General features: G+C 52.2%; 2 protein-coding genes across 3 annotated transcripts; both read right to left on the bottom strand.

Moving 5' to 3' along the window:
- Positions 1-2: 2 nt before the first annotated feature.
- On the bottom strand, positions 3-5,426 carry BGLAP (bone gamma-carboxyglutamate protein). Of its 2 annotated transcripts, XM_073566915.1 has the most exons (4): positions 3,558-5,426; positions 3,199-3,240; positions 494-557; positions 3-422 (listed from the first exon to the last, which is right to left on the bottom strand). In XM_073566915.1, exons 1-4 carry the CDS (start codon positions 3,781-3,783, stop codon positions 290-292), a joined length of 465 nt encoding a protein of 154 aa, XP_073423016.1. In that variant the 5' UTR covers positions 3,784-5,426; the 3' UTR covers positions 3-289. The 2 variants fall into 2 exon arrangements, with proteins under 2 accessions (XP_073423016.1, XP_073423017.1); XM_073566916.1 differs by lacking the exon at positions 3,199-3,240 and having other exon boundaries at positions 12-422.
- A 140-nt stretch (positions 5,427-5,566) lies between these two features.
- Positions 5,567-24,067, bottom strand: PMF1 (polyamine modulated factor 1). Its single transcript, XM_073566914.1, has 5 exons — positions 23,827-24,067; positions 6,269-6,374; positions 6,089-6,189; positions 5,802-5,997; positions 5,567-5,719 (listed from the first exon to the last, which is right to left on the bottom strand). The coding sequence occupies exons 1-5, from the start codon at positions 23,976-23,978 to the stop codon at positions 5,657-5,659; spliced, it is 618 nt and encodes a 205-aa protein (XP_073423015.1). The 5' UTR covers positions 23,979-24,067; the 3' UTR covers positions 5,567-5,656.
- Positions 24,068-24,100: the final 33 nt, after the last annotated feature.

Genomic DNA, 24,100 nt, shown 5'->3' with positions numbered 1-24,100 from the left:
TTTCTAGACTTATATGAGCCGCCATAGAGATTTTTATTTCATTTTAGAATATTTTTTATTTTACTGCATTCATATCCATACAGAAAAGCGGTAATGGCATTACATAGGCGACCTGGTGACCCCTCCAGCAAGGAAGGAGTTAGAGGATAGGGGTGCACACATACAGCAATGGGGAAGCAGAGACCAGCCTGCGGTGTCTAATTTTGTGTCTATTATAGACATCAGCGGAGGACGCCGACAGCAGTGTGGGGTGCTGGGTGCAGATTGGCTCGGGTGTGTATGTGACGCGTCACACCGGCCCATAGAATCTCCTGTACGCCTCTGGGAATCCAATGTGGTCGGCTAGCTCATCACAGTCCGGGTTCAGCTCGCACACCTCCCTCTGCGCCTCCAACGGAGATCTCACTGCTGCCCCATATATCCTACAGAACGGGGGAAACAGGCTTAGATACATGGCAGTATCACGCCATAGGATTAGATACACTGCACTTACACATTGTGGATGTTGCGTCGATGTCGTCTGGCAAAATTAGCAGATTCAGGTCTAGAGATGAAAGCTGCCGCCGGGAACAAGAAAGATAAGGTGAGAAATCATAATTCACCACCAACAGGACCGAACGTGGTAGTACGAGGTTGCCCCCTCCTACAGGGTTGTGTGGATCCTGCACGGCGTCGCCCCCTCTTACAGGGTGTGCGGATCCTGCACAGCGTCACCCCCTCCTATTTGATGGATAGACGCTGCACAGCACCACCTCCCTACCTTATGTACAGACGCTGCACCGTACCACTCCTAATACTAAATACATGGACGCTGCACCTTTCCTACCGTATGTATAGACAGTACAAAGTACCACTTCTCTCAGTCTATATAGGTGGACTCTACACATGAAAGAGGCAGCACTGTGCATCTCTACATCCAGAGAGAGGTGGCACTATACAGCGTCTATAAGGGAGCAGAGCATTGGCACCGTGCGGCGTCTATATGTAAGGTAGCGGAGCATTGGCACCGTGCGGCGTCTATGTGTAAGGTAGCGGAGCAGTGGCACCGTGCGGCGTCTGTGTAAGGTAGCGGAGCAGTGGCACCGTGCGGCGTCTATGTGTAAGGTAGCGGAGCATTGGCACCGTGCGGCATCTATGTGTAAGGTAGCGGAGCAGTGGCACCGTGCGGCGTCTATGTGTAAGGTAGCGGAGCATTGGCACCGTGCGGCATCTGTGTAAGGTAGCTGAGCAGTGGCACCGTGCGGCGTCTGTGTAAGGTAGCGGAGCAGTGGCACCGTGCGGCGTCTGTGTAAGGTAGCGGAGCAGTGGCACCGTGCGGCGTCTGTGTAAGGTAGCGGAGCAGTGGCACCGTGCGGCGTCTATATGTAAGGTAGCGGAGCATTGGCACCGTGCGGCGTCTATGTGTAAGGTAGCGGAGCAGTGGCACCGTGCGGCGTCTATGTGTAAGGTAGCGGAGCAGTGGCACAGTGCGGCGTCTATGTGGAAGGTAGCGGAGCATTGGCACCGTGCGGCGTCTATGTGGAAGGTAGCGGAGCAGTGGCACCGTGCGGCGTCTATATGTAAGGTAGCGGAGCATTGGCACCGTGCGGCATCTGTGTAAGGTAGCTGAGCAGTGGCACCGTGCGGCGTCTATGTGTAAGGTAGCGGAGCATTGGCACCGTGCGGCGTCTGTGTAAGGTAGCGGAGCATTGGCACCGTGCGGCGTCTGTGTAAGGTAACGAAGCAGTGGCACCGTGCGGCGTCTATGTGTAAGGTAGCGGAGCATTGGCACCGTGCGGCGTCTATGTGTAAGGTAGCGGAGCATTGGCACCGTGCGGCGTCTATGTGTAAGGTAGCGGAGCAGTGGCACCGTGCGGCGTCTATATGTAAGGTAGCGGAGCATTGGCACCGTGCGGCATCTGTGTAAGGTAGCTGAGCAGTGGCACCGTGCGGCGTCTATGTGTAAGGTAGCGGAGCATTGGCACCGTGCGGCGTCTGTGTAAGGTAGCGGAGCATTGGCACCGTGCGGCGTCTGTGTAAGGTAACGAAGCATTGGCACCGTGCGGCGTCTGTGTAAGGTAACGAAGCAGTGGCACCGTGCGGCGTCTATGTGTAAGGTAGCGGAGCATTGGCACCGTGCGGCGTCTATGTGTAAGGTAGCGGAGCATTGGCACCGTGCGGCGTCTATGTGTAAGGTAGCGGAGCATTGGCACCGTGCGGCGTCTATGTGTAAGGTAGCGGAGCATTGGCACCGTGCGGCGTCTATGTGTAAGGTAGCGGAGCATTGGCACCGTGCGGCGTCTATGTGTAAGGTAGCGGAGCATTGGCACCGTGCGGCGTCTATGTGTAAGGTAGCGGAGCATTGGCACCGTGCGGCGTCTATGTGTAAGGTAGCGGAGCATTGGCACCGTGCGGCGTCTATGTGTAAGGTAGCGGAGCATTGGCACCGTGCGGCGTCTATGTGTAAGGTAGCGGAGCATTGGCACCGTGCGGCGTCTATGTGTAAGGTAGCGGAGCATTGGCACCGTGCGGCGTCTATGTGTAAGGTAGCGGAGCAGTGGCACCGTGCGGCGTCTGTGTAAGGTAGCGGAGCAGTGGCACAGTGCGGCGTCTATGTGGAAGGTAGCGGAGCATTGGCACCGTGCGGCGTCTATGTGGAAGGTAGCGGAGCAGTGGCACCGTGCGGCGTCTATATGTAAGGTAGCGGAGCATTGGCACCGTGCGGCATCTGTGTAAGGTAGCTGAGCAGTGGCACCGTGCGGCGTCTATATGTAAGGTAGCGGAGCATTGGCACCGTGCGGCGTCTGTGTAAGGTAGCGGAGCATTGGCACCGTGCGGCGTCTGTGTAAGGTAGCGAAGCAGTGGCACCGTGCGGCGTCTATGGCACCGTGCGGCGTCTATGTGTAAGGTAGCGGAGCATTGGCACCGTGCGGCGTCTATGTGTAAGGTAGCGGAGCATTGGCACTGTGCGGCGTCTGTGTAAGGTAGCGAAACAGTAGCAGGGTGCAGTACTCATACAGAATTCATATACACGGTACTTTTGACACCTGATGCATGAACATACATGGACCGCACAATATGAAGTTTCACCCTATATGTATAGTTGCAGGAAAGCCTCCTTGTGTGTAGGTAGGTGCAGACCCCAGACAGGAGCACTGAGTTCTCAGCCTCATTCAGACAGCATGTGATCAGACCCATAGACCTGGGCGTGGTACTAACCTTGTGAGCTGGGGGAATCAGCCACGTTGCTGTGATTCGGACCTACAACCAGGGAGACACTGAGGTTATGTCTTCTGTGTAGGTACATCACAGGGTTGGCCAAACATTCAGCCCGGGCACTGATTGGTGTGCTCTTAGTGACAGGAGAGCCAATAGAAACGCTCTGTACACAGCCGAAATCACCAATCGCTCCTGTACAGTATAGAGACGCTCAGGCCCCTATGTAGGATGTATCGGCCATGTCTGCCCCTTATATACAGGTTGTGACTATTAAGTCAATAACTTGCAGTCACCCCGAGTAAGACATCATCATCCATCATGTCCCCAGATGTCTCCATATAATGGTGACTTTTACTTACCGCGACGCCCCAGGACCAGGGTGACCACCCCGAGGAGAACGGCCAAGATAAGGAGTCTCATGGCGGTGTGACTTCTTTGTCCACTGATCGCCCGGAGCCATCGCACCATGTACTTATACCACCCTTTCCCAGAGGAGGAGGGGTCCGGCTCAGTGCCCAGGCGTTTACAGCATCGGGCAACTCCGCAGCATCCGAATATAAAATCTGCAACCTTCTTGGCTAACATCAGCTCTGTGGAGTTAACCCCTACTGTACTGGACAGAAATGATCACCAGGCTTCATGGTGTGGTTAAGCCCAAATTTTACCTTTAAGAGTCGCCATTGCTTGAAACCCCAAAAGTTGCACATACAGGTGCCAGACTAGGAAACATTCCCAACTATCGGACTGAAAAAGTTAAATTACCACAGGTTCTGAACAGAATAAGAGAGATCCCTGCGCTGAGGGAATACGACGCCTAAGCCATGGTGGCCATTTGTCAAGTCTTTCACAGGTGATGAAGGGTTAAGAAAAGAGACTAATGCATTATAACCTTATAATAACACTGTCAGAAACCGCCACGGCAACATAGAATTATCGGCTGCTCATTCCCCCTGTTATTAACACGACCGAGGAAACATTTCCTCCACACCGCAACCGGAGAACTGAACCAGCTGGGGACACCAGAGCCACGTCCTGTACTGCTGTGTGCCAGGGGGTCAGCCTGTGCCCCGAGGGTCCCTGGTGCAGAGCTGCACATCACATCTAGAGATAATGCACAGACAAGAAGGAGAGAAATGGAGCACTCACCCCGTCTTTCTTGAATTCCTTTAATCCATATTAGAGGATATCAACATCTCAAAGTCCATGGTGCGGTGTGCAGGAGACGTGAGCAGGTGAACAAGCCTGATGGCCGTGTCGCGCTGTTGCTGCGCTTCTACGGGTCCATGTTCATCTTCATGTGCAATATACCGAGAGATAACACAACTGCTGTATTCTGAGAATCGCAGGGATATAGTGGTCTGGGTGGAGAGGGGGGCTTGCAGGAATATGTTCAATGATGTGGGGGGGTGCACAGATATTTAAGGCAGTAGTTTGGTGGGGTGCAGGGATAGTTTCCGCCGTGGTATGGGGGTGAAGGTATTTTTTGCAGTGGTTTTGGGGTGCAGGGATAGTTTCCGCCATGGTATGGGGGTGAAGGTATATTTTTTTGCAGTGGTTTGGGGGTGCAGGGAGTTTCTGCCATGGTATGGGGGTGAAGGTATTTTTTGCAGTGGTTTTGGGGTGCAGGGATAGTTTCCGCCGTGGTGTGGGGGTGAAGGTATATTTTTTGCAGTGGTTTGGGGGTGCAGGGATAGTTTCCGCCGTGGTATGGGGGTGAAGGTATTTTTTGCAGTGGTTTTGGGGTGCAGGGATAGTTTCCGCCATGGTATGGGGGTGAAGGTATTTTTTGCAGTGGTTTTGGGGTGCAGGGATAGTTTCCGCCGTGGTGTGGGGGTGAAGGTATATTTTTTGCAGTGGTTTGGGGGTGCAGGGATAGTTTCCGCCGTGGTATGGGGGTGAAGGTATTTTTTGCAGTGGTTTTGGGGTGCAGGGATAGTTTCCGCCATGGTATGGGGGTGAAGGTATTTTTTGCAGTGGTTTTGGGGTGCAGGGATAGTTTCCGCCGTCGTGTGGGGGTGAAGGTATATTTTTTGCAGTGGTTTGGGGGTGCAGGGATAGTTTCCGCTGCTGGGACTGATGTCTCGTCCACATGTCAGTGCTGAGGGGATGGAGTTCACAGGAGACCGCATCCACAGACCTTGGTCCAAGAGGGAAACCACAGCTTATTTAGATACAGATGGGAAGAACCGCAGTGATTTCTAACTACAGTAAACAACCATGAGCCCCATCATTTACAACTATAACTCCAAATGTACTCTCAGGAGCATGTTCTCACAGTAATGCCACAGAAGCCCCCCCGAGCCTCCATCACTGCCAATACATGGTGAGCATAATATTATAGGTTTATTCTAAACTGCCCGAAACTGGGTGAAAAAAAAATAATTTATTGACACAGAAAACGACAAAGCCAATGTCTCACAATATGGAGAAAGACACCGGAGAATCAAAGCTGTGATAATCAGATTCCGTCCCTGGAGCCGTGAAGGGAGAGAAGCAGATCCCGCTGTGACTGGCTCAGACTCTAAAATAAGAAGACAAGAACTAAATATAGTACTGCTGGGAGTTGTAGTTCTTGTGTTATAGAATCTATTCTCCTTAATTACCTGCCAGGCCTGCTGCCTCCTCTGGATCTCTTTCTGCATCTCCTCTATCTTCTCCCTCCCGGCAAGGACGGACTGCGCCAGCTGCGCGTTTTCCAGCCGCTTCTCCTTTAAGAGCCCACGCAGGTATTCACGCTGTTTCAGGAGGTACGGCATCAGATGGCTGCGCACGTCCTCCTCTGGGATCCCACTAGGACGCCTGAAGGTGTGTGTGGTGGGGGGGGGACTAAAATCGTAACAAAGCCTCAGCTGTGAGGTCTGTGCACAGTCATGGAGACATTGGCACTCACCACTGCAGCTCGATGTTATCTCCAGCCTCTCGCTCCAGGCTGTCCAGTGAGTCTAGCAGAACCTCCAGCTTTCCATCCTCTTTAAGCTCCAGGATCTCTGCCTGAAAATGGAAGAGATCTGTAGACTGGAGCTCCGGGGTCCTGACACTGCCCCCCCCCAGGGCTCCGCAGGATACATACATTGATGAAGGCGTGCAGCTGGGTCACAAACTGCTCGTAGATGCTACGGGTCATCACCGGTCCCATCTTGTACATCTTGCGGTAACAGTTGGCGAATCTCTGGTAACTGCAGAAAGAGGGAAAACATGTCACGACAGATAATTCCGCAATTCAGTCGTCTGCACATCCACCTGGAAATATATACTGCCAGCCCTTTCTGGGACAGCTGTGTGACTGAGCACAGCCGGGCTGGAAGAGCACCTCTAGAGGTCACCTACTAACAGCACTGCTAGGCATCGCCTAATAGCCGGGCAGTAACAGCACTCCTAGGTGTCACCTACCATACGCTGGGCAGTAAGAGCACTGCTAGGAGTTATGTACCAGCAGCCGGGCGGTAAGAGAAAAGCTAGGAGTCACCTACTAACAGCCAGGCAGTAAGGCTACTTTCACACTTGCGCCTTTTTGCGCAGCGTATCGAGCGCACATGAAACGCATGTCAAAAGCGCATGCAAACGCTTGTAAACGCTGCGTTTTTTGTAGCAGCATTGTGCGCATTACGACAAAAAAAAAAAAAAAAAAATCGCTGCGTTTGTAAGCGTTTTTTCATGCGTTTGCATTTTTTATGCACAATGGTGTCACTTCACAGGAGAAAAAATCCTTGAAAAATTCTTGCTACACACTCCACCAATGGGACACCAGTGGGCGTGTCTATGGAAATTCTTTATATAGCCCCTGTTTACAGCTGAATTCTTCACATTTGCTTGCATTTGACTTGAGAAACATGGATCTGCGCTGGAAGAGCTTTTACTTTGACTTGGATCTGGACATGAGGACGGCTCAGGCTTATGCCGTTGCTTGCCATGAACAGAGGGAGAGAGAGAGGCAGCGAAGACAGCAGCGGCGGCTTATGTGGATACATCCCATTATGGAACTCCGGGAGAGCCGTGGAGCGTACCACACCCTCTACAGCGAGCTCCAGGCAAACCCGGAGAAATTTACTGACTATACCCGGATGTCCCAACAAAGCTTTAGGCTATGTGCACACGTTGCGGATTCTGCTGCGGATCCGCAGCGGATTTGGCCCTGCAGGTCTGCAGCAGATTTTGCTGCATTGTACAGTACCTTTATTTTCTACGTAAAAAAAAAAACGCTGTGCACATGCTGCGGATTTTTCTGCGCGGTTTTGCTGCGGGTTACAATCCGCAGCATGTCAATTCTTTTGTGCAGAACCGCTGCGGTTTCACACCTCATCCATTATAAGGTGTGAAACCGCAGGGCATAACCGCAGATAAAGTCCTGCGGTTTTCACTTCAAAATCCACAGATCCAAAAAAACTCCGTGTGTACATAGCCTTAACGATTTGCTTGGTCGGGTCCAAGAAGCCATCCGGAGACAGGACACGCAGCTCCGGCGTGCGATTACTCCTAAGGAATGGCTACTGGTTACATTACGGTATGTAGTATTGCAAAACCAATGCCTGCAGATTTTTCTTTGTTGTGACATGTACTATTACAAATCAGGCAAAATTATAGTTCTGCCGTGTATTTGACAAAAAGCTGCGTTTTTTTTTTATGGCATGTAATGAGCAAAAGGCTGCAGATGTATTGTTATAAACTTTTTTTTCTTAATTTATTGTTGGTGTTTTTAAAATCCATATACAGAAGTAATAATTGTTGCTTTTTCTTTGTTTCCCAGATTCCTGGCAACTGGAGAGACCCTCTCTTCACTGCACTTCCAGTACCGTATTGGAATCTCCATGTTGTCTGGAATTGTAGCGGACACCTGCCGGGCTATGTGGGACGTTCTCTGTCCCGAATTCATGCCCATGCCAACTGCAGAAAGGTGGATGGAAATCGCCGAAAAATTCTGGACAGTCTGCAATTTCCCTAATTGTTTGGGTGCGGTGGATGGGAAACACATCCGGATTATCAAGCCAAAAAGAACTGGATCAGAGTACTACAACTATAAAAAGTACTTCTCTACAGTACTCATGGCCATTGCAGATGCAGACTGTATGTTTGTAGCAGTGGACATTGGGGCATTTGGCCGTAGAAATGAATCCCAGGCCTTTAAGAACTCGGACATGGGCCGGAGATTGTATGGCAACCAATTTAATTTCCCCATGCCATGGCCTCTTCCCCACACTGAAGGTCCGCCACAGCCCTTTGTAATGGTTGGGGATGAGGCATTCCAGATGTGTCAAAACCTGCTCAAGCCCTACTCCAGCCGGGACTTGGACCACACAAAAAGAAATTTTAATTACAGGCTGACCAGGGCCAGAAGAACTGTAGAGTGTGCCTTCGGTATTCTTGAATCCAGATGGCACATTCTCGGCACAGCCATAAATCTAAAACTGGAAACAGTGGATGAGGTGGTGAAGGCCTGTGTTGTTCTACACAATTTTGTCATGGCTAGAGAGCACCCGAACTTAGATCTTGATGATGTTGCTCCTAACCCATTGCCTGAATTTATACTCACCACCCTCTCAGGTCATCGGTTGAAGTTGGCCAAATGAGGGACCAATTTGCGGCCTACTTCAACTCCGATGTAGGATGGGTGGAATGGCAAGATCAAATGGTGTAAAAAAAATGTTGTTGTTGGGTTAATAAAACAATGTTTTGATACCTGTACTGAGTGCATTTTGTATTTTTACACTCCCAATAGTATTATCAACTCGCCAGGTGTACCAGTGTTTTTTTTGACAACACATATCTCCAAGACTGACACAAGAAACATGTCTCAGTAATGGAGATATCTGGTGTCAAAAACACTAAGCTATATGACTGAATTCAGCAGGGTTCCCCAACTCCAGTCCTCAAGGGTCACCAACAGATCATGTTGTAAGTAATTCCATTGCTCCGTTGATAACTGCTTCACATGAGCAAAAAAAACGGAATTCCTTACAACATGATCTGTTGGTGGACCTTGAGGACTAGAGTTGGGGAACCCTGCTGGATTCAGTCTGTGCAATATTAGAAGAATGTAGAGACTGGTGTTTAAAATACAAGTCTTATAGATTGTTTTTTTTGACAACACATATCTCCAAGACTGACACAAGAAACATGTCTCAGTAATGGAGATATCTGGTGGCAAAAACGCTAAGTGTACGGCGCAGTGTGTGTAGTCAGCGACTGACACAATAATCGATCCAAATTTTTTTTAAAGCAGAATTGCACATTTATTTTTCCACAAAAAAAAAAAAAAAAAATTTATTAGGAATGACGTTTGGGGGGAAGATTGGGATACTTTGGGAGTGTGGAGAGACGAGGAACGGCTGGAGGTTGAGGAAGGGGTTCTAGGAGAAGAGGCGACAAAAGTACTGGGGGAAGGGAGCTCTGGAATGGACTTGGAGGCAGGTTGAGACACATTAGGAGGAGAGGGTGGATGGACAAACAAAGTTTTTTTTTGTTTTTTCCTCTTTGGCACAGGAGTATCCTGCCTGGCCTGACTTCCACCGTGTGACCGCCTTTCTTTGCTCGACCGCTTGGAGATGGTGGACCGTGGCGTTGACCTGTAAAAGATGGAATGTGGGTCACCACTCTGCTGCTCTGTGGTGGCGGGGCTCCTAGAAGTGGCAGTGGCGGTGCTCCTAGAAGGAGACAAAGTTGTGTCGGTGCTCATAGAAGTGGCGGCGTTGGAGGTGATACGAGGAGACAAACTCGTGTCGGTGCTCAAAGAAGTGGCGGTAATCCTTGGAGACAAAGTCGTGTTGGTGCTCCTAGAAGGAGGCTGCGTGTCGGTGATCCGAGCAGGAGAAGTTCTGGCGGGACTCCTAGGAGGACAATTGGTGGCGGTGCTCCTTTGATGAGGAGTGCTGGCGGTGCTCCTGTGATGAGGAGTGCTGGCGGTGCGCTCCTGTGATGAGGAGTGCTGGCGGTGCGCTCCTGTGATGAGGAGTGCTGGCGGTGCGCTCCTGTGATAATAATAATAATAATGCTTTATTTATATAGCGCCAACATATTCCGCAGCGCTTTACAGTGATGAGGAGTGCTGGCGGTGCTCCTGTGATGAGGAGTGCTGGCAGTGCTCCTGTGATGATGTTGACTGGTGGTGTCGGTGGCCCAAGCAGGTTCTGTGGTGGTGTTGCTCCAAGCAGGTGGTGCGGTGGTGGTGCTCCATACAGGATCAGCGCTTGCCATAGTGGTGGTGGCGGAGGAGTGTCCAGCAGCACTCGGTGCTCCTAGAAGGAGGCTGCGTGTCGGTGATCCGAGTAGGAGAAGTTCTGGTGGGACTCCTAGGAGGACAATTGGTGGCGGTGCTCCTTTGATGATGTTGACTGGTGGTGTCGGTGGCCCAAGCAGGTTCTGTGGTGGTGTTGCTCCAAGCAGGTGGTGCGGTGGCGGTGCTCCATACAGGAGCAGCGCTTGCTATAGTGGTGGTGGCGGAGGAGTGTCCAGCAGCACTCGGACTTGGGGTGGTGTAGTGGTGTCTGGCTTGGCTTGGAATGCAGGTGGCCGTGCAGTGGTATGCAGCAGAACTCGGCAGGGAGGTGTAGCGAGACAGCGGTGGCACTGTTGGAAATGACACCACTGACTGCTGCACATACTAATTCTGCTGCATAGCCTGCAAGTAAGCAGTGTTGCAGGCCTGTAACACACTCAGCGGTTGCTCAGAACTAAGGTGTTCTGCCATGCCCTGTTCAATTTTACTGAAAAAAATGGTGCACTGGTCTGTTCAGGTCGGCCTCCAGACGGTCAAGGCGCTGGTCGACAGAGTGGAAGCGGTGTTACATGTGGTTAAAACCGCGTTCCATCAGGGAAAAACCGCTTTCCGTTCTGCCGGACATGAGGCTGCCCTTAAAGGCCTCGCTCAAGTGCATGAACTCGGGCATGACAGGCCTGTCCGAGGCCCTCTGCTGCTGGCGGGTAGTGCCCGCATAACCAGTGGCAGAGACCTGGGACAGGGGAACACCTGATTGACCAGCTTCCTGGTCACCAGCTATCTGTGTTGTTGACCTGCAAGATGCTTCCTGGCTGTCGGATGGCTGGGACGGGTCCGAGGTTGTCCAATGAAGGACCGCTCCAGGGACAGGTTGCAGGGTGCTGCTCCAGGTGCTGTGGAAAGAAAGGGAAAACATTACTATCACGCATTAACAAGAAGCATCAGCTGTGGAATAGAAAAGCACGTAGTAATAAAAGAAAAAAAAAAAAATAATACTTACGCTCTGCTGGCAAGGACCGGTCTCAGGAAAGCCAACTTGCGATGATAGCGGTACTTTCTTCTGCGCCTTGCCGCTGAACCACTGCGAACCTGTCCCTCAGCTCGAACATCAGTGTTGAAGCGGTCCTTCATAGAGCGCCAACGTGTGCGGACTTTGTTCACTGTTGGAAAAACAAAGAAAAATGTTAGACAATGCACTGAAGGCAACATAATTATCAGCACACACAACTGATAGAACTTTGCAAACAGTCAATGCGGCAGCACAAAATAATTCTATACACAATGCAGTCACTGTTGATCCTGCGGACACTTATGTTTCCTGCTAGAATATATGTAGCAGCAAACACAACAGTATCATCAGGAGCAAGAGTGAAAGCAGGCTCAATACTGCAGTTCAATACACAAAGCAATCACTGTTTTTACAGAATGCATTGGTGTGTTTGATGCAAGAATATATCTTGCCACAAACACACCTGTACCATACGGACCCAAAAATCAATGCAGCTTCAAGACAGCAGTTCAATACACAAAGCAATAACTGTTGATCATGAGGGGACTGATGTGTTTGATGCAAGAGTCAATGCAGCATCACAGAGCAGCTTTATACTTACTGAATGCCTTTTTTGAAGTAGGAGAGGCGCTGTCCCAGCCATCCATCATCGCTGTGGCCACCTCATTCCAGAGCTGCCAGGTCACCACTGTGTCTTTGTACTGCTGGTCACGGCTGTCCCACAACGGGATACACTCCTCAACTTAGGCGGATCAGGTGCTCGTTGTCAATGTAACATTCTTCGTCATCCCGTTGTGGTACTTAGAAAAAAAAAAAAAAAAAAATTAGAATCTTTGTAATTTTGGAGAATGAAAAAGAAACAGAGAAGAAGATGAAAATAAAAACAGAAAACATGGATTTTTGTGAGTACTCACCGTAAAATCCTTTTCTCCGAGATGCTCATTGGGGGACACAGGTACTGTGGGGTGTATGCTACTGCCGTCTGGAGGCTGACACTAAGTATACAAAAAAAAAAGTTAGCTCCTCCTCCGCCACATACACCCTCGCCCCGATTGCGGGCGGAAACCAGTTTAGTGCAACAGCAGTAGGAGAACACAAAACAAACTAGCCTTAACGCAGAATACATATGTCTGAAAAAGGACCACCCTACCTTTTTTAAAAAAAAGGAATTATACTAATAAACAAGAACCAACTGCCTATCAGGGTGGGTGCTGTGTCCCCCAATGAGCGTATCGGAGAAAAGGATTTTACGGTGAGTACTCACAAAAATCCATGTTTCTCCTTCGTCACATTGGGGGACACAGGTACTGTGGGACGTCCTAAAGCAGTCCCTGGGTGGGAAGTCAACTCACCGATCCAAGCCGCATGCCCTCCTGTTTAAAGGTGCGCCACTGCCACTTGGAGAATTTTTCTACCCAGGCTCGCATCTGACGAAGCCCGAGTATGCACATTGTAATGCTTAGAAAAAGTATGCAGGCTGAACCAGGTTGCCGCCTTGCACACCTGCTCAGCCGAAGCCTGGTGCCGAAGTGCCCAAGAGGCGCCCACTGCCCGAGTAGAGTGTGCTCCTATCCCTGTTGGAATCGGTGTGCCTCTAATACGGTAAGCCTCTTGAATAGTTAGACGAATCCATCTGGCTATGGTCGACCTTGAGGCTGAGAGCCCCTTCCGGCGCCCTTCGGGGATCACAAACAGCGAGTCTGTCTGGCGAAAAGGTGCGGTCCTCAACACATACCTCCTGAGCGCTCTCACTAGGTCCAACGTGTGGAGCGCTCTTTCCACCCTATGTACTGGCGCTGGACAAAATGAAGGCAGAACAATGTCCTCATTAATGTGGAAAGAGGACACGACCTTCGGCAGAAAGGGGGGAGCTGGTCTAAGGACTACCTTATCCTTGTAAAAAGTCAGAAATGGTGCCTTACAAGATAGGGCTGCCAACTCCGAAACCCGCCTAACGGAAGTTATGGCTACCAAGAATACGACCTTCCTGGAAGAATAAGATAATGAAACTTCTTGTAACGGCTCAAAAGGAGCTTCCTGCAGGACACCCAGGACCAGGTTAAGATCCCAGGCGTCTATGGGCGCTCTATAGGGGGGCACGAAAGGGGAGACCCCTTGGATGAACGTCTTGACCTGCATATTAGTAGCGATCCTTCGCTGGAAGAGGACAGACAAGGCCGATATCTGTCTCCTAAGGGAGCTCGGGGCCAATCCTGCGTCTAGGCCTGACTGAAGAAAGGCCAGGATGTTGGGAACCGAAAAAGACAGTGGAGCAACCCCGTGCTCTCGACACCAACGAAAGAAAACCTTCCAAGTGTGATGGTAAATTCTCGCCGAGGTAGGCTTCCGGGCGCTAACCATCGTAGCAACCACTTCACGCCCAAACCCCGCCTGGGTCAGAATCCAAGATTCAACGGCCATGCCGTCAAACACAGGGCCCCCGAGTTTGGGTGGCAGATCGGCCCCTGAGACAGTAAGTATGGCCGTTCCGGCAGACGCCAAGGAACGTCTGCGAGGAGCTGCACCAGATCCGCATACCATGCCCGACGGGGCCAGTCTGGGGCCAGCAGAATTGCCGGAAACCCCTCTGCCTTGATTTTTCTGATGACCCTCGGAAGTAGTGGCAGCGGGGGAAACAGGTATGGAAGCCGAAACTGGCTCCACGGTAGGACCAACGCATCCACTGCGATTGCTCGCGGGTCTTGAGACCGAGCGACAAACATGGCTACTTTGGCGTTCTCCCTGGAGGCCATCAGATCCACGTCCGGAGTCCCCCAGCGTTGGAAAATCTGCTGGAACACCTCGGGGTGCAGGGACCATTCCCCGGCCGCGACACCCTGCCGGCTTAGGAAATCTGCTGCCCAATTTTCCACGCCTGGTATGTGGACCGCTGAGATTACAGAGTGGTTCCCCTCGGCCCAGCGTAGTACATGCTCTATCTCGCGCATGGTTGCCCTGCAGCGCGTGCCTCCCTGGTGATTCACGTATGCCATCGCCGTGGCGTTGTCCGATTGAATCCGGACCGGACGCCCTGCCAGAAAGTGCTGGAAATGCTGAAGTGCCAACCGCACCGCTCGAATCTCCAACAAGTTGATCGGGAGGCGCCTTTCCTGATGCGACCATTGCCCCGGAGCCGTGTGATGGCGGAAAACCGCTCCCCAACCGAGAAGACTCGCATCGGTTGTCATCACCAACCACTGATCGGGGGGGGGGGGGGGAAGGGTTTCCCCTGAAGAAGAGAGGAGTTGCGCGTCCACCACTGAAGTGACCGCCTGACTCGAGAGGACAACCTGCACTGATGATCTAGCGTGAATGGACTCTTGTCCCAAGATGTCAAGAGAGCATGCTGCAGGGAACGAAGATGAAATTGGGCAAACGGAATCGCTTCCATTGCCGCCACCATCCTCCCTAGAACCCTCATCCCGAATCGAATGGTGTGAGGGCCTGGTCATTGAAGATTCTGAACTCCCTGACGGAGCGCTCGAGCTTTGTCCCGAAGGAGAGTTACCAACCCTCGGGAGGTGTCGAAAATCATCCCTAGGAATGAGATCCTCTGAGCTGGGACAAGGGACGACTTTTTCCCGTTGACCAGCCATCCTAGGCGAGACAGGGTATCCAGCGTGATACTGACGTTTTCCTCGCATGCTCGAAACGATGGAACCTTCACTAAGAGGTCGTCTAAGTACGGTAAGACTACTATGCCCCGAGAATGTAGAATGGCCATGACGACCGTCATTACCTTCGTGAACACTCTGGAGGCGGTGGCCAACCCGAACGGCAGAGCCACAAATTGGAAATGCCGACCATTGATTGCAAAATGTAGGAATCTTTGATGCGGGGGAAAAATAGGGACGTGCAGGTAAGCATCCTGGACATCGATCTAGGCCAAGTATTCTCCCTGCTCCATGGACGATACGACTGAACGGAGAGATTCCATTCGAAAGTGCCTGATTCTGATGAACCTGTTCAGGAGCTTTAAGTCCAGAACCGGCCTTACTGTCCCGTCCTTCTTGGGCACTGCGAACAGGTTGGAATAAAAACCTTGAGTCTTTTCGCACTCTGGTACAGGAACAATGACCCCGTTGCGCTGCAGCACCCTGATAGCCCCTAGCAATGCCTCCGCCCGGGATTCTGCTTTGGGCAGCCGGGAAAGGATCTCTGACAAACTATTTTGTACCCCGACGACACTAGTTCCGCCACCCATGCGTCGCGTGCCACCGTGACCCAAACATGGCAGAACCTGAGTAGGCGTCCGCCCACTCTGCCGTCTTCGGGTACTGGATGCCCCGAGTTATTTCACTGAGGGCCTCTGGGATCTGGCTCCCCTTGACCTGGGCGGGCGGCCTCGCATCCTGCCCAGCGGGTTGGCTCTATACGTGACCTGACGCTCCTTGTCCTGGTTGTAGCGAGCTGGGGCAGGAGAACTGGCCGCTGCCATCCACCCAGGGCTGCGAAATGGCAGTTTACTCTTCTGTTGTGGTAGAAAGCTGCTTTTTCCCCGTTGCATCTGAGATGATGAGCTTGTCTAATTTTTCCCCAAATAGGCGGCTACCCTGATAAGGTAGGGAAGTCAAGGACTTTTTGGAGATCGAATCAGCCCGCCATAGCCTTAACCACAAGGCTCTCCTAATAGCGATTGCATTCGCCGCCACTAGCGCTGCACAATTCGCCGCATCCAAGGACACATTGATTAAATAGTCACCTGCCATCGCGATCTGACCTACTATCTCAGACACTTCCGTCGGCAGGTCTCTATCCTGTAAGACCCTATTTAAAGAATCTGACCATGACATCATGGCCTTGGCTACCCATGTTGCCGCAAATGAAGGAGAGAGTGCTGATCCTGATGCCTCATACACTGAGCGGGTTAAACTTTCTATGAGCCGATCCATGGGGTCTTTAATAGAAGAACCACTAGGCACCGACAACAAAGATCTCAAGGGCAGGCGTGAAACTGGGGGATCCACAACCGGAGATTCCGCCCATCTCCTACAGAGCTCTGGTGCAAACGGATATCTCGTTTCTAGCGTTTTCTGGCCCGAAAAACGCTTGTCTGGACGTTCCCTGTGTCGCTGGACTATGTCCTCAAACTCAGGATGAGTGCTAAATACTCTATGCGGTCTCTTGGCCTTCTTAAAGGATACTTTATGACCTGCTGGTAGACAGACGTCCTCCTCAATACCCAAAGTTTGATTGACCGCTTCAATGAGACTGTCTACAGTCTCCCGACACCCCGGGGTATCCAGGTCCAAGGATTCATCCCAGTCATCACCTGAATTCTGCTCGCTCCCAGAAAATGGTGATGGCGAGCGAGACGCCGCACTCACGGACGCTGAAGCACCGGAGGGGCCTGGAGACGCAGTGTGGGTTCTCTTCTTATGCGTCTGCCTAGAGAAAGTGCGGCCCCTGCAGGCCGGAGGCTCTTGTGAGGTGGATGAACCCTCCCCAACAGGCGGAGGCCTGAAGGGTCTCAATCGCCTTCATAAGCGAAACCATGGACCGCGAAAGTGATAATGCCCATTCCGGGGGATCCAGACCCCTGGGCTCCGTCGCAGGGGAGGGCTCGGAGTCACAGGCTTCACATAACTTAATAGACTGCGCTCGTGGGAACATAACCCCACAGGAAACGCATGCGGCGTAAAGGAACGTGTGCGTCTTTCCTTTACCAGACATAATGCTGCTTAGGCCCACTCTTATAACAGTTCTAGGGGAAGGAGGAGGAGGGTAACCCTTAAATGCCTGTAGCGTAGCTCCGGGACGGGGTCGCACTTACCCTGCTCCTGTGTGTCTACCCCCGCGCTCCTGCTCCGATGCGCTCCTTCACCTCTGGGTAGGCTGCGAGTGTGTCTTCTGATCATGGCCTACCCTGCTCTGAAGCCGGGGCCTCAATTTTATCCAGCGCCCGCCCTAGTCACGGGGAGCGGCGCCGGATATGACGTCGCGCCGGGGGGCGGGACCCTCCACCCGCGGCCTAGGCCGAAGCCGCGGGCTAAATTAACCCGTCCGCCCACTCGAGCACAGGCTCCCCCACTAGCCCTTCGATCCGGATCCCTCACGCCGCTCTCCTCCATCCGCTGACGGCGCAGGTCCACGGGAGGGCCTCCCGGACCCCACCGCGCGCAGGTACCCGGAGGCAGGTGGGGAGACGAGGAGGAAGAGAGGACAGAGAGAGGGGAGGAAGGGAGACGGGGGGAGGGTGGGGAATGGTGCTGCAGACCGCAGCCTGGCTCACTATGCTCAAGGAGCTGTATGGCCGCTGCAATCGCAGCTGCCCTGATACCGCTGCCCAGAGCCCTGCCCAGCTCCATACCTGCATCATGGCCTATTGCCGTGTGGCTGCTCGTCTACCCATCCTCGGTAGCTCTGGGGTATTTGATTTTAGGACGATGCAGGCACCCTAGCTCCGTCTGCCCTGCAGGGGCGAGGAGAGGGACCGTCCGCTGCCATGCAGCACCGCCGTCTTGCGTTGGTGGAGCAGTAGGGGCCGCACAGACTAGTCTTGTGCCTCTGTGCAAGCCCATGGTTTCAATACCTAGGGGTGGACAGGGCTAAGTCTGGCATAATGTCCGACGTCGCGGGAAAGGATACGTGGAGGGATACTTGCACGTGCTCACCCGTTGATGGTTTGGGGAAATCTGATCCTTTCAATAGGATGCGTTGCCCCTGTCTCATTTCAATAAAATAAAAATAGAAGTCTGGGGGAAAGTCCCAGATATGTCCCTCGGTGCGGGAAAGGATACGCGGAGGCGATACTCAACGCGTGCTCGCCCGTTGATGGTTTGGGGAGATCGGACCCTTTCAATAGGATCCGTCGCCCCTGTCTCCTCTTCACAGCAAGAAAACCACAAAAAAAAAAATAGTCTGGAGAAATCCAGACTGCGTGTGCCTCCATTGGACACTAAGCAAAAAACTGGTTTCCGCCCGCAATCGGGGCGAGGGTGTATGCGGCGGAGGAGGAGCTAACTTTTTTTTTGTATACTTAGTGTCAGCCTCCAGACGGCAGTAGCATACACCCCACAGTACCTGTGTCCCCCAATGAGACGAAGGAGAAAAAAAGAAAAAAAAAAAAAAAAGGGAAAGACTATATACTAACATTGCGTCTCCTCGCCACGACTTGGCTATGCTGCTTCCGCTCGGACTGCTCCCGCACTTCACCTTCACTGGCCGTGCCCGATGCCTGTAAAGATAAAAAAAATTATTACACATTTCTAGAGGCAGCAGCTAAACTTACCCAAAGGCAGCAATATCTTCACCTCACGATCACCTTGGGCCAGTTCTTGCCGAGATGGCGAATAGACCGATCCAGAAGACATGCTGAAATTTAAACAAAAAATACATTAGTACATAATAAATTGTACAGGACACACACATTATGTTGAAGAATACTCACATTTTGGCTGCTGAAGCTTGAATCCAAGGCTCTTGTCTGGTCTTCTATTCAAGGCTGTCTGTAGCTGCTCTTCTCTTGCTCTTTGTAGCTGCTCTTATCTTCAAGGCTGTAGTGGTGTGTCCCTGAAGACACCTTCTTTTATCAACACTCCTCCCAAACAATGTTGCTTGTTTAGGGGAGGTTTAAACAACTGTCCATTGTTTACTCAAATCGCGTGCGCGCACAAAGCGCTGACGTGCGCGCATCTAAGCGCACGCTAGCGAACCCATAGACTGTAATGCTATTTTTGGGCGCACACATGCGCGCGCGATTTTTTTTTAATGACGTAGTCGGAACAAAAAATGCAACATGTAGCGTACGGCGCGTCTGGGCGCACACCTGTAAAATGCGCAGCGCACACTAAACGCTGATGAGCGCGTGCAATTGCAAGACCATTCGACCACCATGTTACAGATAGCGCACGATGCGCTGCGCGATAAAACGCTAGTGTGAAACCAGCCTAAGAACTGCTAGGTGTCACCTACCAACAGCCAGACCGTAAAAGCACTGCTAGGAGTCACATACTAACAAGGAGGCAGTAAGAACATTCAAGACATCACCTACTAATAGTCAAGCAGTAAGAGCACTGCTACAAGTCACCTACCAAGAGCTGGGCAGTTAGAGAACTGCTTGGAGTCACCTACCAACAGCCAGGAAGCAAAAGCACTGCTAGGCATCACCTACTAACAGCCGTACTGTAAGATCACCTCTTGGTGTCACTTACTACAGTCAGCCAGTAAGGGCACTTCTAGATGTCACCGACTAAAAGCCAGGCATTAATAGCACTGCTAGGCATCAGCTACCAACAGCTGGGAAGTAAAAGCACTGCTACGCGTCACCTACTAGCAGCTGGACGGTGAGAGCACTGCTAGGTGTCACCTACTAACAGCAGTACAGCAAGAGCAGCGCTGGGCATCACCTACTAATAGACAGACTGTAAAAGCACTGCTGGGCATCAACTTCCAGCAGCTAGGCAATAAGAGCGGTGCTGGGCGTCACCTACAAACTGCCGGGCAGTAAGAAGCACTAAACGGTTCCAACCAAAAGCCGGGAAGAAAGAGCACTACTAGGCATTGGCTACCAGCAGCATGTCAGTAAGAGATCTGCTAGGAATCAACTACTAACAGCCGGGCTTTAAGAGAGCTGCTAGGAGTCATCTAACAACCGGGCAGTAAGAGCACTGGTAAGCGTCACCTACAGACACCAAGACAGTAAAATAGCTAGGTGTCACCTAACAGCCGAACAGAAAGTAGGTGACGCCCAGCTGTGCGCCAACAGCTAGGCAGTAAGAGAACTGCTATGTGTCACCTACTAACAGCCAAGCAAAGGGATCACTGCTAGGAGTCACCTAACAGCCAGACAGTAAGAGCACTGCTAGACATCACCTATTAACAGTCAAACAGTAGAGCACTGCTAGGTATCACCTACTAACAGACATACTTTATGATCACCTCTAGGCATCACTTACTACAGTCGGGCAGTACAGGCGCTTCTAGATGTCACCTACTAAAAGTCAGGCATTAATAGCACTGCTTGGCGTCAGCTACCAACAGGCAGGCAGTAAGAGCACTGCTAGGCGTCAACCAATTAACAGATTAAAAACATATGTGACATGCACAAGTGTGAACAAGTCTGTCAGACAATGCTCACACCACCCAATGGCTGAAACACAAGAAAACACAAAATGACAAATTTGCAAAAAATACTCTGCAGTAAAAAACATGACAAATACAGGGTATTTAGTCGATACGTTTTTTGCAAAAAATGTATACCAAGCCGCTTCACCACATCACGGTAACCCTTCACGAAGCAGTCCCTATCTAATGTATTTAGAACCTGAACATGTGAACAGTGACTAAATGAACAGGATACAGACAGGCGCCTCCTAGCATATGGGCTTGTGGTGTAAGACAGCTCATTTATGTGCATGTCACACAGGAGAGGGGTGGGGGGGGGGTCTCCCAAACCATGCTGAGCAAGGAGTATTTTTTGCAAAATTGTCATTTTGTGTTTTCTTGCGTGTCACCTACTAAAAGGCAGGCAGTAAGAGCACTGCTGGGCGTCCCCTACTAACAGGCGAGCAGTAAGAGCACTGCTAGGAGTCACCTACTAACAGGCGGGCAGTAAGAGCACTGCTAGGCGTCCCCTACTAACAGGCGAGCAGTAAGAGCACTGCTAGGCGTCCCCTACTAACAGGCGGGCAGTAAGAGCACTGCTAGGCGTCCCCTACTAACAGGCGGGCAGTAAGAGCACTGCTAGGCGTCCCCTACTAACAGGCGGGCAGTAAGAGCAGTGCTGGGAGTCACCTACTAACAGGCGAGCAGTAAGAGCACTGCTAGGCATCACCTACTAACAGGCGAGCAGTAAGAGCACTGCTAGGAGTCACCTACTAACAGGCGGGCAGTAAGAGCACTGCTAGGCGTCCCCTACTAACAGGCGGGCAGTAAGAGCACTGCTGGGAGTCACCTACTAACAGGCGAGCAGTAAGAGCACTGCTAGGCATCACCTACTAACAGGCGAGCAGTAAGAGCACTGCTAGGCGTCCCCTACTAACAGGCGGGCAGTAAGAGCACTGCTAGGCGTCCCCTACTAACAGGCGGGCAGTAAGAGCACTGCTGGGAGTCACCTACTAACAGGCGAGCAGTAAGAGCACTGCTAGGCATCACCTACTAACAGGCGAGCAGTAAGAGCACCGCTAGGCGTCCCCTACTAACAGGCGCGCAGTAAGAGCACCGCTAGGCGTCCCCTACTAACAGGCGGGCAGTAAGAGCACCGCTAGGCGTCCCCTACTAACAGGCGGGCAGTAAGAGCACCGCTAGGCGTCCCCTACTAACAGGCGGGCAGTAAGAGCACCGCTAGGCGTCCCCTACTAACAGGCGGGCAGTAAGAGCACCGCTAGGCGTCCCCTACTAACAGGCGGGCAGTAAGAGCACCGCTAGGCGTCCCCTACTAACAGGCGGGCAGTAAGAGCACCGCTAGGCGTCCTCTACTAACAGGCGGGCAGTAAGAGCACCGCTAGGCGTCACCTACTAACAGGCGGGCAGTAAGAGCACCGCTAGGCGTCCCCTACTAACAGGCGGGCAGTAAGAGCACCGCTGGGAGTCACCTAACAGGCGGGCAGTAAGAGCACCGCTGGGCGTCACCTACTAACAGGCGGGCAGTAAGAGCACTGCTGGGAGTCACCTACTAACAGGCGAGCAGTAAGAGCACTGCTAGGCATCACCTACTAACAGGCGAGCAGTAAGAGCACTGCTAGGCGTCCCCTACTAACAGGCGGGCAGTAAGAGCACTGCTAGGCGTCCCCTACTAACAGGCGGGCAGTAAGAGCACTGCTGGGAGTCACCTACTAACAGGCGAGCAGTAAGAGCACTGCTAGGCATCACCTACTAACAGGCGAGCAGTAAGAGCACCGCTAGGCGTCCCCTACTAACAGGCGCGCAGTAAGAGCACCGCTAGGCGTCCCCTACTAACAGGCGGGCAGTAAGAGCACCGCTAGGCGTCCCCTACTAACAGGCGGGCAGTAAGAGCACCGCTAGGCGTCCCCTACTAACAGGCGGGCAGTAAGAGCACCGCTAGGCGTCCCCTACTAACAGGCGGGCAGTAAGAGCACCGCTAGGCGTCCTCTACTAACAGGCGGGCAGTAAGAGCACCGCTAGGCGTCACCTACTAACAGGCGGGCAGTAAGAGCACCGCTAGGCGTCCCCTACTAACAGGCGGGCAGTAAGAGCACCGCTGGGAGTCACCTAACAGGCGGGCAGTAAGAGCACCGCTGGGCGTCACCTACTAACAGGCGGGCAGTAAGAGCACCGCTAGGCGTCACCTACTAACAGGCGGGCAGTAAGAGCACCGCTAGGCGTCCCCTACTAACAGGCGGGCAGTAAGAGCACCGCTAGGAGTCACCTAACAGGCGGGCAGTAAGAGCACCGCTGGGCGTCACCTACTAACAGGTGGGCAGTAAGAGCACCGCTAGGCGTCCCCTACTAACAGGCGGGCAGTAAGAGCACCGCTAGGCGTCCCCTACTAACAGGCGGGCAGTAAGAGCACCGCTAGGAGTCACCTAACAGGCGGGCAGTAAGAGCACCGCTGGGCGTCACCTACTAACAGGTGGGCAGTAAGAGCACCGCTAGGCGTCCCCTACTAACAGGCGGGCAGTAAGAGCACTGCTAGGAGTCACCTACTAACAGGCGGGCAGTAAGAGCACTGCTAGGCGTCCCCTACTAACAGGCGGGCAGTAAGAGCACCGCTAGGCGTCCCCTACTAACAGGCGGGCAGTAAGAGCACCGCTAGGAGTCACCTAACAGGCGGGCAGTAAGAGCACCGCTGGGCGTCGCCTACTAACAGGTGGGCAGTAAGAGCACCGCTAGGCGTCCCCTACTAACAGGCGGGCAGTAAGAGCACTGCTAGGAGTCACCTACTAACAGGCGGGCAGTAAGAGCACTGCTAGGCGTCCCCTACTAACAGGCGGGCAGTAAGAGCACTGTTCGGATCAGAAATGGCTCTGATCACAGCAGTTTCTCTTAGGTTTCAGTTAATTGCAGGGACAGCATGTGCGTAGTTAAACCAATATGGGGCCACCATCTTGGTACACCTCCTCACACTGTGACAAGGCTTTGTAAGACATTGTCCGTTTGCCATGTGGTGCAGTATGCTATTTGTTGGGAGGTTTTCTATATAATGCAGGGATGGGAAAAGGCAGAAAATGTAATGCGGGGTGAGGACACCTGGATGTGGTCATGGCTGCAGGCAAACAGTGTAACATAACATTTGGATTGCCAGCTCCTCAGACTACATACTAATTAGCAGTGTGTTAAGTGTCAGCATAGACGCGGCCAATCAAACTTAGCGTATGAAACTTAAAGCCAATCACGAACTGTATAACAAAACACAACCAATCAGTACGCGGAAGCAACTACCACATGGACCAATCATAACACAGGAAAAGTCACAGCACCCAAATGAGGATGCGAGAGGGGACCTCACTTTCCCGCATCCATCAGCGCCTCCAGGAACTTGTCCACTATCAGGTTGAGCAGGAAGAGACGACCCATCTTGTCCGGTTCAGCAGTCGCTGGTGCTGGAACGTCAGCTGCTGACGACGAGGCTGTTCCCTCCGATTCCATCTGCTCCGCCATCGTCCCTGATCCACTGTTTCTCCCGCCACACACTCAAACTTCCTGATTGGCTACCCTGGCTGTCACTCACATAAGAGCCGCTTCCGGCGTGTCACGTGACTGGCTGAAGTAACGATAGAAAA

The sequence above is a fragment of the Dendrobates tinctorius genome, unplaced genomic scaffold (genome assembly GCF_039654945.1).
Source record: "Dendrobates tinctorius isolate UK_male_01 unplaced genomic scaffold, ASM3965494v1 ptg000019l, whole genome shotgun sequence".
In the NCBI taxonomy this organism is placed as follows: Eukaryota; Metazoa; Chordata; class Amphibia; order Anura; family Dendrobatidae; genus Dendrobates; species Dendrobates tinctorius.
Note: the sequence above shows the minus strand (reverse complement) of the source record. Positions and strands in the feature narration are given on the sequence as shown.

Bases quoted from the DNA above. Each gene is read 5' to 3' on its own strand.
- BGLAP (XM_073566915.1), bottom strand. From the start codon at position 3,783: ATGTTAGCCAAGAAGGTTGCAGATTTTATATTCGGATGCTGCGGAGTT. The intron at 3,241-3,557 runs GTAAGTAAAAGT...CCCTGGTTGTAG, and splicing joins CCTGGTCCTGGGGCGTCGCG to GTCCGAATCACAGCAACGTG. The intron at 423-493 runs GTAAGTGCAGTG...CCCGTTCTGTAG, and splicing joins CGACGCAACATCCACAATGT to GATATATGGGGCAGCAGTGA.
- PMF1 (XM_073566914.1), bottom strand. From the start codon at position 23,978: ATGGCGGAGCAGATGGAATCGGAGGGAACAGCCTCGTCGTCAGCAGCT. The intron at 6,190-6,268 runs GTATGTATCCTG...TTCCATTTTCAG, and splicing joins AGCTGCACGCCTTCATCAAT to GCAGAGATCCTGGAGCTTAA. The intron at 5,720-5,801 runs GTAATTAAGGAG...TTCTTATTTTAG, and splicing joins GGAGGCAGCAGGCCTGGCAG to AGTCTGAGCCAGTCACAGCG.